The 18554-nt window shown below is 38.7% G+C and overlaps 1 protein-coding gene across 1 annotated transcript in view; it reads left to right on the forward strand.

Annotated features, from left to right (window-relative positions):
• The window catches only part of PKP4 (plakophilin 4), a 107865-nt gene that overhangs the window by 34963 nt on the left and 54348 nt on the right, over positions 1-18554 (forward strand). The window contains exon 3 of the mRNA XM_076343244.1: positions 12282-12394. Within this exon, the coding sequence (XP_076199359.1) occupies positions 12282-12394 (113 nt within the window). The remainder of the gene's footprint in view (positions 1-12281; positions 12395-18554) is intronic.

Raw genomic sequence — 18554 nt, forward strand, 5'->3', positions numbered from 1 at the left:
TAAAGTAGAGTTGCCATACCTTCATTACTTCAGAAACACTTACTACAGTGGAAACACAATTCAGAAAAGCCTTTATTATTACTTGTCAAATTGTGCAAGATTTTAACGTAATAAAAACTTTTAAAATTACTACAGTAGTTCTGAAATAGGTAGATAAATTTACTGGATGACTTTGTAAAGCTTTCTACCATAGTGGCATAGATACGATTATATAAAAAGTTGCACTAATTAGTCTATGAACCCTACAAGCCACTTTAAATAAACTCTCCATTTGTTTCTTTTTCCTATGACCCCAAATCAGTTTAAAGCAACTTTTTTACCAAACCAGTGTGTGTCTCCTGAACTCTGAACAGTCTTTCACTGAGGCAAAATTGTCAGACAGCTATGTAAATCTCACTTGATTATATTTTAGGAAAGAAACATTTAAATTCACTTTCAGTGTTACAATATGTGCAGAACAAGTGTAATCTGTGAAGAAACTTGGATTACTACAGCTTTGTGCTTTTCTGACAAAACTCAAGCTTTCTTTTAATGTGAAAATACATCCCTAATTAGTATAAATTATGACACTACGACCACAACCACCACTGGCTTTGGTTGGGGTAGGGGGGATAGTTCTTTTACCAGGTTAAGTTTTCTGTTTGTGGATACACCAGTGGATATACTTCTGGATGAAAATCAAGGGAAGGACTGACTTTTACTGGTATAAGTTGCATCTCTACTAGAGGTATTCCTTTTAAGTGCAGGGAAATCCTATGGTTAACTGTAATGAAGCTGAAACATATTTTGGCCTTTTCTTTTAGTGGATTTGATGATGGGTTGTGGTTTTTTTGGTTTGGGGAGGGGGTTGTTTTTTGTAGGTTTGTTTTGGAGGTTTTAGTTTGTTTGGGTTCTTTTTTTCCCAAAATATGTATTTTCCTTCTAAAATGTTATGAAGTTTCCGTACTATAATGGATAGAAGTTTCTTAGGAAATGCTGAAACAAGTTTTAAGTAAAACTAAAGCATTAAAATATACATGTCTATATTTCTGAATCCTGGGGAGTACTTGGATACATGTTTAGTTGAGTTCTGTAGGGAGTCTCTTAGGCATATTGAAAGTAAATCGACTATTTTCATACTAAAATAACAAATTGTTACAAATTGGAGGGGCAGCATCATAGCACTAACTTTTGGCGGCGGGGGAGTATGTAGGGGCAGCTAGTTGCCAAGTACTCCAGATAGATTTGTGGAATCACTGCTACTTTACACATGCAAGCCGTATGCTGCTGAATTTGGAATGAATTGCTGCTGAACTGGCAAGATTAAATGGGATCATTTGGAATTGAATTTCCTGCTTAGCATGTTAGTTTTCTTTTTCAGTGATTGGGCTGAGAGAAAAGGTCTTGCAAGAAAAACTACCCATGGATCCAGTTTTCAAAAGTAACACGAATATGCTGTTTTTAATTTCTTTGCTAAGAAAGAAGCACTTGCAGCAGTGGCAGGTTTCTTTAGTTTCTTTGTTCATTGGTCTAGTTGTTTTTGACACCTAAAGATGGACAACTTTTCACCTTTTCTTTTGTAAATAGGTGACAATAGAGTAAGAATGATTGGATATGCTTTCGGATGAATAATCATAAATCTCTTGGGTTTTCCTAAGTGTTTTCCTAGAAGTGTTCACTTTTGTTCAACATTTCAGCAAAACCTTTTCCTTTTGTATAACTGTATTGAACCATATCATATTCTTAAAGTGTGCAGTTTCCTTTTTTCCCTTCTTTATTGTTTAAGTACAAAATACTTTACATAGTTCTTCAGATTTTTTTTATACAGTTTGCGGGGGAGAGAGGGGGAAAGGCAAAACCCTAAGTTTTACAGATGGAAGTGGAGGAAAATACATTCTCCATAAAGCAAAGAATTTATTATTGCATGTTTAAAAACATCTTTACTAGAATGACAGTATTTTGATACTAAGTTTGGGAGATTACCAATTCAGATATGTAGTGCTTTATATCAAGTAGTCTGTAATCCGACTGTGTAGGCATGTCACTTCAACAAAATACCTGAAAAAAAGACTTACTGAATGCACTTCCAGTAATTAGGCACAAACATTGTACAGTCTCACTTTGAAATTCTGATCTGCACGCATCTAGTGATCAATTATGTGGATAAATGTGTATCAGTTCTGAAATGAAGGCGGTACTTTTTATTAAATGGACTTCCAAACTTTGCGTGAGTGAAACAAAAATCTTTGTCAACATTTTCTGGATGACTGGAAGAACTGGGGTTTTTTCCAACTCTCTTAATATTGTGTTCAATCACATAGGCCATTCTTCCTTATTTAACCCCAGAACTTCGAAGTTTACTGTTTCTGCTGTTTAGAAGCATTTCCAGTTTTGCTGAATCAAGTCTGAGAAGTCCATTTCCCAAGGCTCTTATTCTAGGACAAAATATATGTCACTCCTGTCTCAGATGAAATGACTAACTCATAGAATCATAGAATGGTTTGGGTTGGAAGGGACCTTTAAAGGTCATCTAGTCCAACCCCCCTGCCGCGGGCAGGGACATCTTCAACTAGATCACGTTGCTCAGAGCCCCGTCCAACCTGACCTGGAATGTTTCCAGGGATGGGGCATCCACCACGTCTCTGGGCAACCTGTGCCAGTGCTTCACCACCCTCAGCGTAAACAATTTCTTCCTTATATCTAGTCTAAATCTACCCCCCTTTAGTTTAAAGCCATTCCCCCTTGTCCTGTTGCAACAGGCCCTGCTAAAGAGTTTGCTGCCATCTTTTTTATAAGCCCCCTTGAAGTACTGATAGGCTGCAAGAAGGTCTCCCCGAAGCCTTCTCTTCTCTAGGCTGAACCACGCCAACTCTCTCAGCCTTTCTTCACAGGAGAGGTGTTCCATCCCCCTGATCATTTCTGTGACCCTCCTCTGGACGTGCTCCAACAGGTCTGTGTCTTTCTTATGCTGAGGGCTCCAGAGCTGGACGCAGTAATTCCAGCTGGGGTCTCACCAGAGCAGAGTAGAGGGGCAGAATCACCTCCCTCGACCTGCTGGCCACGCTGCTTTGGATGCAGCCCAGGGTACAATTGGCCTTCTGGGCTGCGAGCACGCATTGCTGGCTCATGTCCAGCTTTTCATCCACCAGTACCCCCAAGTCCTCGGCAGGGCTGCTCTCAATCCCTTCATCCCCTAGCCTGTATTGATACCGGGGGTTGCCCCGACCTGGGTGCAGGACCTTGCACTTGGCCTTGTTGAACCTCATGAGGTTCACACAGGCCCACTTCTCGGGCTTGTCCAGGTCCCTCTGGGTGGCATCCCGTCCCTCTGGCGTGTCGACCGCACCACTCAGCTTGGTGTCATCTGCAAACTTGCTGAGGGTGCACTCGATCCCACTGTCTATGTCACTGATGAAGATATTAAACAGTGCCGGTCCCAATACGGACCGCTGTGGGACGCCACTCGTCACCAGCCTCCATCTGGACATTGAGCCGTTGACCACCACCCTCTGGATGCGACCATCCAACCAGCTCCTCACCCACCGGACAGTCCACCCATCAAGTCCATACCTCTCCAGTTTAGAGAGAAGGATGTTGTGGGGGACCGTGTCAAAGGCCTTACAGAGGTCCAGATAGATGACATCTGTAGCCCTTCCCGTGTCCACTGAGGTAGTCGCTCCATCATAGAAGGCCACTAGGTCAGGCAGGCAGGACTTGCCCTTGGTGAAGCCATGCTGGCTGTCTCGAATCACCTCCCTGTCCTCCATGTGCCTTAGCAGAGCTTCCAGGAGGCTCTCTTCCATGATCTTCCCAGGCACAGAGGTGAGACTGACTGGCCTGTAGTTCCCCGAGCCTTCCTTTTTTCCCTTCTTAAAAATGGGGGTTATGTTTCCCCTTTTCCAGTCAGTGGGAACTTCACCGCACTGCCACGACTTCTGAAATACAGTGGAGAGTGGCTTAGCAACTTCATCTGCCAGTTCCCTCAGGACCCACGGATGGATCTCATCAGATCCCATGGACTTGTGCACCTTCAGGTGCCTTAGATGGTCTCGAACCTGGGATTCTCCCACACTGGGTGGCTCTTCATTCTCCCAGTCCCTGCCTTTGCCTTCTGTGGCTTGGGCAGTGTGGCTTGAGCACTTGCCAGTGAAGACCGAGGCAAAAAAGTCATTGAGTATCTCCACCTTCTCCGTGTCCCAGGTAACCAGGTCTCCTGTTTCGTTCCGGAGAGGGCCCACATTCTCCCTTGTCTTCCTTTTATTCCCGACGTACCTAGAGAATCTTTTCTTGTTGCCCTTGATGTCCCTGGCCAGATTTAAATCTATCGGGGCTTTAGCTTTCCTAACCTGATCCCTGGCTGCTCAGACAGTTTCTCTGTATTCCTCCCAGGCTACCTGTCCTTGCTTCCACCCTCTGTAGGCTTCCTTTTTGTGTTTGAGTTTGTCCAGGAGCTCCTTGTTCATCCATGCAGGCCTCCTGGCGTTTTTGCCTGACTTCCTCTTTGTTGGGATGCATCGCTCCTGAGCTTGAAGGAGGTGATCCTTGAGTATTACCCAGCTTTCTTGGGCCCCTCTTCCCTCCAGGGCTTTGTCCCACGGCACTCTGCCAAGCAGATCCCTGAAGAGGCCAAAGTCTGCTCTCCTGAAGTCCAGGGTAGTGAGCTTGCTGTGCGCCCTCCTCGGTGCCCTGAGGATCTTGAGCTCCACCATTTCGTGGTCACTGCAGCCCAGGCCGCCCTTGAGCTTCCCATTCCCCACCAGCCCCTCCTTGTTGGTGAGAACAAGGTCCAGCATAGCACCTCTCCTCGCTGGCTCCTCTGTCACTTGGAGAAGGAAGTTATCATTGACGCATTCCAGGAACCTCCCGGATTGCTTATGCCCTGCCGTGTTGTCCCTCCAACAGATGTCGGGGTGGTTGAAGTCCCCCATGAGGACCAGGGCTTGTGAGCGTGAGGCTGCTCCTATCTGTCTATAGAGGGCCTCATCCACTCTGTCTTCCTGGTCGGGTGGCCTGTAGTAGACCCCCACTGTAATGTCACCTGTCCCTGTACTCCCTTTAAGCCTGACCCACAAGCTCTCGGTTGGCTCCTCATCCATCCCCATGCAGAGCTCCATGCACTCCAGCTGGTCATTGACATAGAGGGCGACACCCCCTCCTCGTCTCCCCTGCCTGTCCTTCCTAAAAAGCCTGTATCCTTCCATCCCAACAGTCCAATCACAGGAGCCATCCCACCACGTCTCCGTGATGCCAATAAGGTCGTAGCCCTGCAGGCGTGCGCACGTCTCTTAACTCCTCTTGTTTATTCCCCATGCTACGTGCGTTTGCATAGAGGCATTTAAGTCGGTCCCCCGATGAAGCTGTCTTACTGGCTGGAGTTCCTTTGTGCTGCTCTTCAGGTGCTCTCCTGCTGACCTGTGTTTCCTTAATCAAAATTCTGTGTACTCCTTTATTCATATGAAGGTCTAGAAATTAATTTTTCTTTCTAGCATGTACTGTTAGGCTTCTGAGGAGAAATTTCCCTTGAAAAAGAGCCTGCCTAGAACTGTGGGTACCCCTGAAATATACTGGCGTATTTATACCTTTTGTAACACTTTTATGTTTAGATTACCAGCCTACCTGCTCAGCAGCAACTGAACTCTAATCACCAGCTGGCAAAACAGTATACTTGGCTTCAGCACCAATTTAAAAGAACCTTGCATTGTATCAAACAGTTTCCAAAGAGGATGCTGCTCAGATGTAGTCAGTGAATACCTCAAGTGGCATTCTTCCTTTCTACCATTGACTAAGAGTAAGCTTTCTATGAATTGCTTAAATTTTGATCCCTCATCAGCTAGAGTAGCACTAAACTGTTTTACCAGACTAGTGAACAATGCAGGCATAAAAGTATTAAGGGCTTTAATGGTCTGCTGCTGTTGAATACAGAGTAAGTGTGATCAGCCAATAATTGTAGCTGTGTCATTTCACATCCTGTATTCTGTGATTCTCTTTACCCTGTCCAGTTTTTTATCTTTTGTCTTCTATTTTGGAAGATACTGAAAGCATGCAAATGCAGTTGTGTGCGTGAGTAAACTTTATTTTTACGGCAAATGTTAAAGTTGATCTAATATGGTTATTTAAAAGTACAGATTTTTTTCTCAATAGATTCTAGTAGAGAATTTAAATATTAGGTCACTACTGTATGATATTCATCTTGGAAAAATACAGTATTCAATGTGTTTTTAAGTAGTCAGTTGCTTGATTTAGCTCCGAATTACAGCAAGTGGAAATATGTAGAACTCTGCATAAATCAGTGCAGGAGGTTAATGTGAAGAAGGTATAAATGAACTTAATTTTGTTTGTCCTCTTCTTTGTTGCACAATTGTATCATAAAAATGTCCAAAAATGTAATTGCCTTTTCTTTAGCACCATTTGAACTTTCATAGGCAATGGGAGTTGTGTGTCCCTGCACTGTATGTTGCAGTTGAATGAGAATTAGTAAATGCAAGGTAGAAGTATTCCGCTCAAATATAGGCTACGCTTTCTTAGATCATCAACTCGAACTACTGGAAGATGCTCAACTGAATTGTTCAACAGGCAACATTTTTTTTATTAGGTAAACATTTCATAGTTCATCTTACAATTACTTCTTAATATTTCACAGACAGTGACATTTGGCAATTGAAGCAACTTAACATATCCCAGAGTTACTATAGCTTGAAATAACATCCCATCCTAGCCCTGTCTTCTACCACAGCAGCCACTGAGAACTGGTAGAAGCCAAGAAACTGCAGGAGGTGCATCTCTCTGTCAATGGCATCATCTCTCTCAGATGTCCCAACTCGCGCAACCCTGGTCTGACTAGCCAGGCATCTACCGTTCAGAAACAGTTTGTGAGTTGTCTTCACTGCTTCTGCCATTGCTGCTGATTCTTGCATAGTTGTCACCAGAAAACCTTCAGTTAGCCAATTGGACCATGGTTTGTTTAAAGTTATCTATGTTTTGTCAGAGGTTTTCAAATCACAACAGGGCAGGAAGAAAGTAATTTTTATTTTTCAACGTTGTGAATGTAGACTCCTCATCTTCATCCATGTTACTAAGGGGTAAAAGTTCCTTGTTAACAAAAATGAAAATGTTGGGTCTCTGCAACATGGTATCATAATGGGATGCAGATAGAAAGCATGGAATTGCCTCTAAACCTTCTTTTATTATCCAAATCCTGCAACAGGAGAATGACAGTCTTCATGGTCAGTCATACAAATTCCCATTACTTACCTGTTTTCAAATATTTGCTGTTAATAGCCCACCATAGTGTATTGGCAATTGTTTTCACTTGCCAGGGAGCCACAAGCCTGTCAGAGGTACTCAGCTTTGAAATGAAGGGAGTATGTTGTTTTCAGGATTGTTATAACTTGTCTCATCTGTATCTTGTGGCAGTGAAGACCTTGAAATGTCTTCTTGAGTGAGATCTCAACATTGTTGCAGATGAATTACCACTTGGCATGCAGAGCTTGCCAAGTAAGAGCTGTTGTTGGTCACCAGGGGTATACACTACAACGTTGACACCCATGCAGGGTTTGTCCTTCCTCCAGAAACTTTAGCCCCCAAAAGCAACTTACACAGCTCCAAAATTTGATGGGTTTTGGTTTTCACTCATGGAAGCTTGTCTGCCTGCAGTCTGTATGATTGCCTTTCCAATGCAAGTTGCTTTCTTCTCTTTCTTGAACCATGTATATGCTTCCTGTTCCTTAAATGTAATTGTATTTAAAGCCAGCATTTTTTGTAGCTTTGTGTTAAGAAATATGGTCTGTGGTTCTGCAGTGGAATTTAGGTTATGAATACAAAACCTGTAGTTTTATAAGGTGATTAAGTAGTTACTGCTAAACAGGTGAAAAGAATTATAGGGCTTTTTTTCCCCCTTGATGTATATTGGATAATTTTGAAAAAAAGTAGCTCTGGCCAAGGCATTGTAGTGTGTATGTTTCAGAAGATTTAGTTGGTCCTTTTGATGCAGTATGGCAGTGTATTCTGTAATCTACATCTATAATTTTAGTATGTTCTTGCCACATAGATGTTTTTCTGCAAATGAAAACAAGCTTTTTAATTGTTTTATTTGACTCCTGTCATGTCATTTTGTCACAAGCCAGTACTATAAAAATCAGTTAATTGTGATTTTTGCCTAGGGCAGCAGCTTCTCTGTGTTGCTAGCAGCCAGCATTGTATGGGAGCATCCTGTTCAAAGAGCATGCTCTTCCACTGCTTTCAGAGAAGCTGGCTAGAGACACAAATTCAAATAGGTTCCTGCAATAAATAGTATACTGTCTGATAGATAAACATGGTGGTGGTAGGTGTCCATTCAGAGTGGTATAAAATGTCATTATAAGAAGCATAAACTATGAAGGTGATCAATGCACTTATTTAGAATTGATTAGGACTTAGTTTTCTATTATAATATGATGATTTAAGCTAAAAGAAAAAAAGGCTTAAAACATGAGGTATTCCAAGCTGTAAAGAAGATGGTACCTCTAAAATTATCCCTCTTATGTATTTATGCAGGTATTTAAGACATATCAACTACAGCTGCAGATACCAAATTTAAGAAGAGACATACAAAAGTCAGCACTCATTATTTCAGAAAGTATCTAAAATTTGCTACTTCATTGGAACCACAGGCTGCACACATAAGAACATTACTCAGACTAGAAAATAGAGCTGAATTTTTTTTGCTGCTTTGCTTGCACTTGCAAAAATACATTGGGTATTCCTAAGCATTAGAATGATTTAAAAATGGCAAATTAGTTGCATTGCACTGTGAAATGAGAAAGATAGCGTATCTTCCACTTTCTGTATTTTATCTTGATCGCTTTTCTGTCCTGAAAAAAAATAGTATTTTCTGTAGCTGTTACACTTTTGTAGTGTTTTAGAGAAGACTTCTCTTGCATTGGTCATTCTTTTAGTTTCAGTGGGGCTTTTTTGTCTTTTAAACCTGTAATTGTTTTACGCTTGTAAAATGTAAATCATAATTGATTTTTCTGATGATCTCAATTATCTGGTTCATCTCTTAAACACCTTTAGGACAGAAGTGTGTGACAAATTAGTTTAAAAAGCTGTGATCGTGTAGATGCAAGCTTGGTTGACAAGCCCAGATTTTATTTTCCCTCTTGTGTATCTGATTTCTGCCATTGTAACTGTTGGAACTGGAGCTTTGTCCTGTTTCCTTTGTTACATGCTCCTTTTTAATTGATTCACTTTATGTAAAAAGGCTTTCTAGACAATGTCAACCTTTTTGTAGGATTTGGTAATTTACTGTAATTTTTTCCTTCTGAAACGCAAAATGGCAAAAGTTGTTTATTGATAACATTTGCCTTATAAAATGCCTTCCTGCAGAAATACACGAGCTGGTGTAAAGGACTGTGTTAGAGTGCAGGAGAAGATAGCAAAGGGAGGAGAGAGCTCCGATGAATGTGTATTCATAGCATGTATTAAGAGTGTTTTCTAGAATAATGTTATTTTCATTAACGCCTCTGCCTGTAATGAAAAGGCAAATTAATAGAGACTGGTTGAATGGAAGCAAATAATGGCTAGCATACTAGCATATGTTTTATTTTATTCATCTAATTAAAAGATCAGTAAATAATAATAGGCAACGAGTCTTGTGTTCAGATGAACACAAGTGTTCAGGTTTCTATCAATGACATTGCTATTTAAATATTGATTTAAAAGTAAGGAACAGGAAACAGCTTTAAACATAGGGTAAATATATTATTTCTGCAAACAAGCAGTGCAATACTGTTTATTTTAAAGATTTATGTTTGTTACATGCTACATAATACATCACGTTTTACTTGGGAAAAAGCTTGTCTTGCTGACATTTGCTTCAAAACTTACAGAGCTTCAGCATCTGAATGTTTTTTGGAAATCATGGCATTCTCCACTAGCATGTTAATGGCTGGCTGGTGAATCAGCTTTTAGATGGGTCTGTTATCTATATTCAAACCTAGAATTGGAAAATGAATTCTCATTTATAAATGTCTTTGACTTTTTTTACTTAATACACTTTTTAATATTTTCTCTCCAAAACAGAAACTGTCCAAACGAACTGACTGGGTGCATGTGTACCTCTTTGGTATAACATGAAGTTGAATCATGCTAAGACCTGGTATCAGACTGTGACAATTGGGTCTCTGCTACTGGATGCAGTTACATGTCATACAAACCTTCTGATACTATCCATACTTTCTAGTCCATATACAAGCCCATAAGATTTGCTGTGGTCTGCCAGTTATCATGTTCATGAGGCTTTTCATATCAGGTCTCAGGATTAAAAGGATTTCTCTTTAGAATTCTGTCTAGAAGCAGGTTTTAATAAAATCCAAGTTTAGGACATATGTCCTAAAATGTTCTTTCATGTCTAAGTATTGACTGTGCTAAGCTTTTCTAATGCTGAAGCTTGACAGTAGATGCCAACGTAATGGAGGGGGTGGCCAGAAGGAAATTGAGGACCGCATCTCCCTCCCGCTGCTCCCGTGGTTTGCATATTTATTTTTAACAGAACTAGAGAGTATTCTGTTCTGTTGAACTGCTCTTGGTAGAACAATAGTAGAAAAATGCAGTCTTGTTCTGTGAATGCTTGTGTCCTATGGCAGTAGTGGGTGAGTTCCACGTCCTGGAGGCAAACAGTTTTGCTGGCCAATATTTGGAATATTAGGGTATGTTTGTTCCGTTTGGTTAATGAGCTCTGAGAAATGCTTGAAAGTGTCTACAATTCCTTTTATCATCTGGGAGGGGCAGTAGCTTGTGTGGCATATCTTTAACAGGACAGTTTGTTCTATGGAGTTTGAATCAGACTTTCAGAAGTAGCTTTTTTTTTTTGTCATCTAATATATAGAGTAGCTTCGGCAGTAGGCAGCTGCTGTTTGATTTAGCCTTCAGCTGGCTTCCTAATGAAGTCAGTGCTAATTAGCCTTCTGTTTGGAGGTTCTTGGAGGTAATCTCACTGCGTTGTTGGTAGAAAAAACTTTATCCTTACTTCTGCCAGGTAAATCTTGGGTTTAGAGTAGCTTTTTAGTACACTGTTACTCTGACCTCTCTTTTGCCCTGCCGTGAAGCCCTCCAGGACTGGAGCTGTGAGAGGTAGAGAGGTACTTACAGACTGCTGAAGACCATAGGGTACATTGCTGAACCATGCTTTACCTTACGGAAAAGGTGTGCAAACTGCAAGAAGTAGAGAGGTCTTTCAGGGACCATTAATGAAAGTGAAGTATTTAAGCCTCATTCCATGTAATGTAAGGTGTGAAAGAATAGTTTGCATTAATTATAATCTGTGAGTGAAGGTGACTTTTGTAATATGACAAGGCATGCAACTACTATGTAATACAATTACATGATTTATATTCAGGAAAAAACCCTCTTATTAGTAATTTGCACTTTAAAATTAAAGGAATGCTCCTGTGCTGTATTTGACTTGCATATAAGACTTGCTTCATCAGATTATTAAATATTGGTGTTCATCTATTTTTAAATAGTATTGAACAGTTTACTTAAACTTCGGGGGATGTAGGATATCAGTTTGAAAAATAATACAATTGCTCTAATAGAATCCTTTTCTATCATTAACAAAAGCTAACTGTGGACGAAAACATCACTAATATCCCTTGGTGACCTAGTATAGATTTCAGAGTATCATGTTTATAGAAAATGTTTCCAGATTTTAATAACACACAAACATTCTGTGCAGCACTTGTATTTCCCATGTCTTCCTCTGAGCATTATGTTCCAAAAGCCTTTTACAAAGGCTGAGGTTTGGTACCTTTGACCAAGAAATGTAACAAAAGTTGAAATCAGGAAAGGTGAAATAGCACATCTCTACCCTCAGCCAGTTTGAAATAATAAATTTTAAGTTTTTGAATACTGAAGTCAGGACATAGTGTAGCTTAGGATTTCAAGTTTTGCAATTGGAAAGGTTAGGATACAATATTTTCCAGTATACATCTGTTATAGATGAAATTGAAGACTGACTTTATAGGCACTGATTTTGTTAGATTGTAGCAACATAAGGACATACAAAAATTTTAATTGCAGGAGGAATAAAATCCACAAATGCTTAAACACGTCTTTCCTTTTGTAACAGGTGATAAATCAATATTTGCATAAATCACTGATTTAAAGAACCATTAAATTCCCACTTTAATCTTCTAATAGTTTATTCCACTAAGGAAGAGTCAAAACAAGAAACATGATTGTGATGAAACAGTGATTGTTTCAGAATTAATCCACACCCATTTTTTAACATCAAGAATGCTTTTCTTTTTATTTTGAAATTTCAGGAGCTCCAATTTCAAAGACTTACCAGAGAACTGGAAGTGGAAAGGCAAATTGTGGCTAATCAGCTAGAAAGATGTAGGCTTGGAGCAGAATCACCAAGTATCGCCAGCACAAGGTACAAGTCCTGATGACTTTACTTTCATATGTCCCACAAATTAGAGGGCTTTTTAGTGGTGCTTATGTCCTACATATATATATTTTCACTGATAGCTGTTCACCTTCCATTAATATCTGAAATATAAAAAAAAAATGCAGATCTGCTGTGAAGAGTTACGGGATGGTTTAAAGAGGGCTCTCTAATCCTTGATGACATTTTCAACAGAGTGTATGTAAAGCTTTAATTTCTCTTTAAATATGTCGAAGTTTGTTTTTAAGAATCAGCCAAAGAGAAATACAGTAGACATACATATTTGTATCAGAGTAACAGTGCTAGTTAAATGCAGTGATCCAATTTTTTTTTTTCCTGAATTAACTATCTAGTTTCATCCAGCTTTTCTGAAATACTTTCTGTTATTACATTTGTTTTCAGGGAACATCTTGCTATCAGTGTATTGTTAGCATATTTAAATAGTGTGAAACATACCTAATATATTTTACATACAATGACAATAACTATAGCAAAGCATTTTGTTAATATGTCAGCTTTAACTACTATTCTGATTTATTATTATTATTATTATTATTATTATTATTATTATTATTATTATTATTATTCCTTAGCAAACTTTTTAACTCTAAATCTGTTTGGGTACTCATCCATCTCAAGCATATTAAATGATTGGTAGCTTTTGATTCTGAAAGTCTTGATAACTATGTGTTCTCTTATAAAACATTTATATCTGCATTTCGGGTTACAGCATAATTTTTTGCCTTAAATACTGTTTGTTTCTATATTCTTTCAGCAATAAACTTGGGTATCATTCTGAAATGTTTCCTCCTGTGGCCATAATGTATGTTTCTGCAAGTTAAATGGAAAGTTCTTCCTACAAAAACTTAAGAAACAGCAGGCCATTATTTAAAAATAAATTTTAAAAATCCAGTGTACCAGCTAACACAGCCATTTTTTATACATCAAACTACTTGACCTGAGTTGTCATTTGACAGTATTGTTACTAGCATGAGAACTTTCATTTAAGAAACTTTGAAATATTCAGAAATATTCCTTGGACAAGATGACTATTTTATACCCTTCATGCTTGCCTATCTTCCCTCTAGATCCACATATTTCTCCAGCTGTTGCTCAGATTTTGTTTTGAAAGCTAAAAAAGTTAAATTCCTATGGAAGAATAAGTAAAAAACCTCAGTTATTTTATGCCTCCAGCCAACTTTCATTCAGTCTTGAATGTTCATTTTCAGTGAATTTGCCTGAGTAATACAAAGGAAAAGGTTTTTCTATATCCCAGGTCCAGAGAATTTCACAAAGAACACCAGAGTTAGCTTATCCCACAAATAACATTGTGTAGTTTTTGAAATAACATACAATTACCAGTATCTAGAGAATAAGTTAGATCCTATACTTCTATCAAATACTATCATTTACCATGATGGAAAACATAATTTATAGCATCGTGGAGTCATTTCTTCTTTTGGTTGCTTCCTTATGGCTAAATGATGAAAGTTTAGGGGGAGAAAATACTAGTACGTAAGTTGGTTTGTAGTATACTCTGGTACAAATACATTTGCGAATCTAGATAAACTCTTCAAGCTCTTGTTTTCTGGGTCATAAATGTTCCATAGTTATTAATAAAATATTTTACACATTTAAAATTAAAGCCTAATTATATTCTTAGTTCTTACAGACATCTCTGTATTCTGACCACTGTTCTTGTTTTTCTAAATTTTCTTATCCCAGCTGAGTCTGGTCCTGTATAGACGAGAATGCTATGCTACATTACTTTTTTTACTGAGGGACACGGGATTAAAATTTGGTTTGGACAATATGTTCTGACATGCGTGTGCCCTTGGTTAATTTTTTAACTTATTCTTTAATGTGGATATTCTTTTTAAGAGATGTGTGAGAAGCTGGGAAAAAAAAATCTGTATCTGAATTAGATGTTTTCATTTCTTCACAACCAGCTGCTTCCAGTGTAGTTAGAAGAGTTGTTGAAAGAATCAAGGTAAAACAATCTCTTAGAGCAGTATCACAGCAGACACAAATATAGCAGCAAAATTTATAGCCATAAGAAGGTACATGTGTTTCCCCAAACTACGCGATGTAAATGTTTTGCTAAGGCTGACAAGAAATGAAATAAACATGAAGAGGGCATGGAGAAAAGGCTTGGAAACTGAATGCTGTGTTGAGAGATTGGTCATGGACAGCTAACAGCCTGCTCCCAGAAACACAGAGAAGTTAAGCATTTAGAGAGCAAGATGATGTTTCTCCTAGCCAGATATAAGAATTGTCCAATAGAGTCTTATATAAAAAAAAAACCCAAAACCAAAACAATGACAAAAACTAAAAAAGCAAGCAAAACTAAACTATAAGATGCGTACACCTTTTTATTTTTATCCTCTGTTCAAGTTTTCTGTCCCTGAGGAAATCAACACTGCTTTCTTTCAAAGATAGTGCTTTAATCTCCTTTAATGTGGTTAAAACGTTTGGGAGCATTTCATTTTAGAGGTCTAACTGAAGGTTTTGTTGACCTCAGTGGTCATAGCAATGCCTCTGATTTACCCACTTCTAAACTGGATTCCTGCAAGCTGGCATTGGCCTGGAGGTGGTGCTGCTTTGCAAAACAGATGCTGACATGAAGTCACAGGTACTTTTGCAGCAGCACACACCTGTCTCGGTGGTTGCAGCTTGGGCTTGAAGCTCTTCTGGTTGTCAGTCAAGTCATCCCTCTGAGCCAGCTCATCATGCAGTTGCACAAGTGCCAGCCCAAGGGAAGTCGTGATAACAGCTGGTGAGGGAATGGGGAAATGTGACATCAGTACCTTAAACCAGCTTAAACTTCTCTGTAGCTAGTACATGTAGCTTCTCAGCTGGTCTTCATGGCCGTGAGCCCAAACACTAGCACAGTATGGAGTGCAGGCTGTGCAGATGTACACCTGGATAAATCCATCTGGAGGTAGGCACCGGTGATCAGAATGTCACCTACTGGAGTGCGCCTGAAAAGGGCTCTAATTTCAGAAGCACGGTTCGTTCTGTTATTACTAGTCCTTAAGAAATGTGTGTATTGCTTTGTACACATGAACAAAGCAAAACAAACAGAAGGTACTTGTAGTTTAGGTTTGTTAGTCTGTTGCCCACCTGTATTATAACTATATTGTAAGTGCAAACAACACACAGGAGTAGTTGGCTGTTTTGCTCTCTTAAGAGGACTGTGAAAAGTGAGAACAAGAGCAGATCTGCAGATCCTAAGCAATTGTATTGGAATGGGTGGAGAAGGAAGCACTACATCAGCTGCAGCCCTGGACTGCAATACGGCATTATTTTTATGTACCTGTAGGTTACTTGCCTGTTAAAATTATTTCTTCTCATAACTGTTTTTATAAATGAGTATTGTGCTCAGCACTTCTAAGATCTTTCATGGCATCCTGTACACTTTCAAACCTCTTAAGAGCCTGAAATGATACATGATTAGTGTTACATGTAAGTAGTAAATATTTTTACCCATGTTATACACTACAAGATGGGAGAAAGACTGGGAAAAAGAATGTGAGGTTTCAGTTGTATCTTCTTACTTTCGTTTCATGCTATAACAAGCACAGGTTTCTATGAAGAAGCCACTGGGCTGTTCAGCCTTCCATGCAAACAGATACAGCATTGCAGCTACCTTTCCATCTGTAGTGTTACTGATTCAGTTGGATTCAGTTCTGGGCTGCCAGGTGTGTTGGAGTATGTACTGATGCAGGTAAATATCAATATGTATCAGGGGTCAGTAGTCAGACTCGCTTTATAAAACACATTGCCTAACCTTTCAGGTGGGAGTTGGCTGTATGACTCTCACAGTCGACTAATTCTTTTCGTGAGTTATCTATTGTGTGTAACTTGTGAAAACTGAGTGGTATTGGGAACCAAAAGGCTCATACTTACTAATTTAATTGTAAAATACTGCACTAATAATAGCATCTTGTCGCAAGCACTTTAACAAAAGAAAAGTACATAAATGGCACACTAAACTTCATCAGAATGCAAGCCCTTTTGGCAGTACAGTAAATAATCAAAAAAATTTTAACACTTCAAGTATTGAATGGTCAGTTTGAGTAATAATGTGCCTACCTGAAGTCTTCTGAGTTTTGTAAAATTAAATGTATTTCATAGCTACTAGGATGGTTTATTTTCTCTCCTTTACATAGCAGATAATCTTCTTTTCCCAATGCCAACTGAAATACAATGTGCACTTTCTGTAGTAGTAGAAAATATTCCAAAGTGATTCAGTAAAATATTGCACTCTGTGATTGAACGCTGTAAACTTTCCGTGAGATGACCATGTATTGCATTTCATGGTCACACATTTTTTTTCTTATAAAATGGGAGAATGCTTATAAAGAGTGTAAACAGAGCAAGTAGTTTTGCTTGAAAGCCAGCACGCCGTCATGTTAAGCTGTGTAACTTTTGTTCTACTTGAGGAGCAGTAACATGCGAGACACTTCCAAACTGTGTGCTGCCCCCACGCTCGGGGCATTCCACGGCATGCAGCAGCAAGTTTATCCTGACAAGACTGTTCACAGTGAGCTGATTTGGGTGTAATTATCCTTACAGAAACTAGTTTCATTTTGTTCGTATGATGTATCAAATATTTCAGCATTTCCAGAAGGTATATTTGAAATTGCTTGCATATATTGCAATATATAACGTCACCAAACTTTCATGGCAAATTATAAGCTGCATAAAAATTACCTTTAGAATCAGTGTGTGCTTTTGGGGCGGGAAGGGGGAAGGAATCACAGTAATTTAAACTATTTATTTATTTATTTACACTAATATTACACTTACTGAAATTTGAAAACAAATCAATTAAAGGGCTACATTAAATTTAAAAGCAAGTAGATGTAGACTAGATATAAGGAAGAAATTATTTACGCTAAGGGTGGTGAAGCACTGGCACAGGTTGCCCAGAGACATGGTGGATGCCCCATCCCTGGAAACATTCAAGGTCAGGTTGGACGAGGCTCTGAGCAACCTGATCTAGTTGAAGATGTCCCTGCCCACGGCAGGGGGGTTGGACTACATGACCTTTAGAGGTCCCTTCCAACCCAAACTATTCTATGATTCTAAGTAAGAAAAGGTAGACTTAATTTTCTTTGCAGAGCTTCAGTGTACAATAAAAACAGGGCTAAAATGTATTTGACAGAATTTAACTAAGTAATGAATAATTTTAAATAAATTTTAAAATTATTAATTATTATTTAAATTTTAAAATTTTTGATCATCATAGAGCTGTTGGAAGAATATTTTGGGCACAGATATTAATAGTCCATTTATCCTAACAATTTAGAAGAAATTATGATTAATTCCGTCATTAGTAGCTGGCTAGGAACTACTTGCCACGTTAGATAACATAACCAGTCATCAGGTTACCTGACAGTTGCTGATGCTAAACTTTTGAAGGAAGTACCCATCTCTGTTGCAGAATAAAGGAATCTCCTTTTGTTAGAAATTGGTCCATGCTGTGATTGTTTCAGGCATTACAGTTCTTACTTGCTGTATTATAAATCTATTTTAATCTAGCTGTAGAGTTTCTATTCTCTATATTACAAATAATTACGTATAAAGATTTGAGTTTTATTTTATTATGTTTTAGACTGTAATGTTATCTTGTGACCTTAATTTCAGAACTTGAGAATGGACTGTGTTAGGTTTGTTCTCCTGTTTTTAAAACAATCTCATTGAGTGACTCTTCCTCTGTCTTTACTATTTGACTGAACTTGAAATGCCCTTACTTTAGAATTGTCTTAGGAAATGAACTTATTTTCTTATCTTTCATTTCTGCTAATTCCCTAGTAGAAAAAAAAAAAGGAAAAACAAGAACGGAACCATTGGTCTATAACATCAGTAAATTTTCAGGATTTTTTCATGTTTTCTTCACAGCCTGGTTCAGATTTGCTTTTTTGACTGTATCTACATGTTAGACAGAAGTTTCCACTGATGTGTTTCCTTCTGGTTTGTACAGTTTCTTACTTGCTTACTTCAGATCTTCAGGAAGTCCTGGGAATGTAAATACAGTAAGAATTATGCTTATAGGTAGTTTCGTTAGTGGTTAAGGTGGACATACAACCTTTGATGTGTATGCAATATGCGTTGCGTATTTTCTAGGTTTAGTTTTACCAAA

The sequence above is a fragment of the Aptenodytes patagonicus genome, chromosome 6, assembly GCF_965638725.1.
Source record: "Aptenodytes patagonicus chromosome 6, bAptPat1.pri.cur, whole genome shotgun sequence".
Classification (NCBI taxonomy): Eukaryota; Metazoa; Chordata; class Aves; order Sphenisciformes; family Spheniscidae; genus Aptenodytes; species Aptenodytes patagonicus.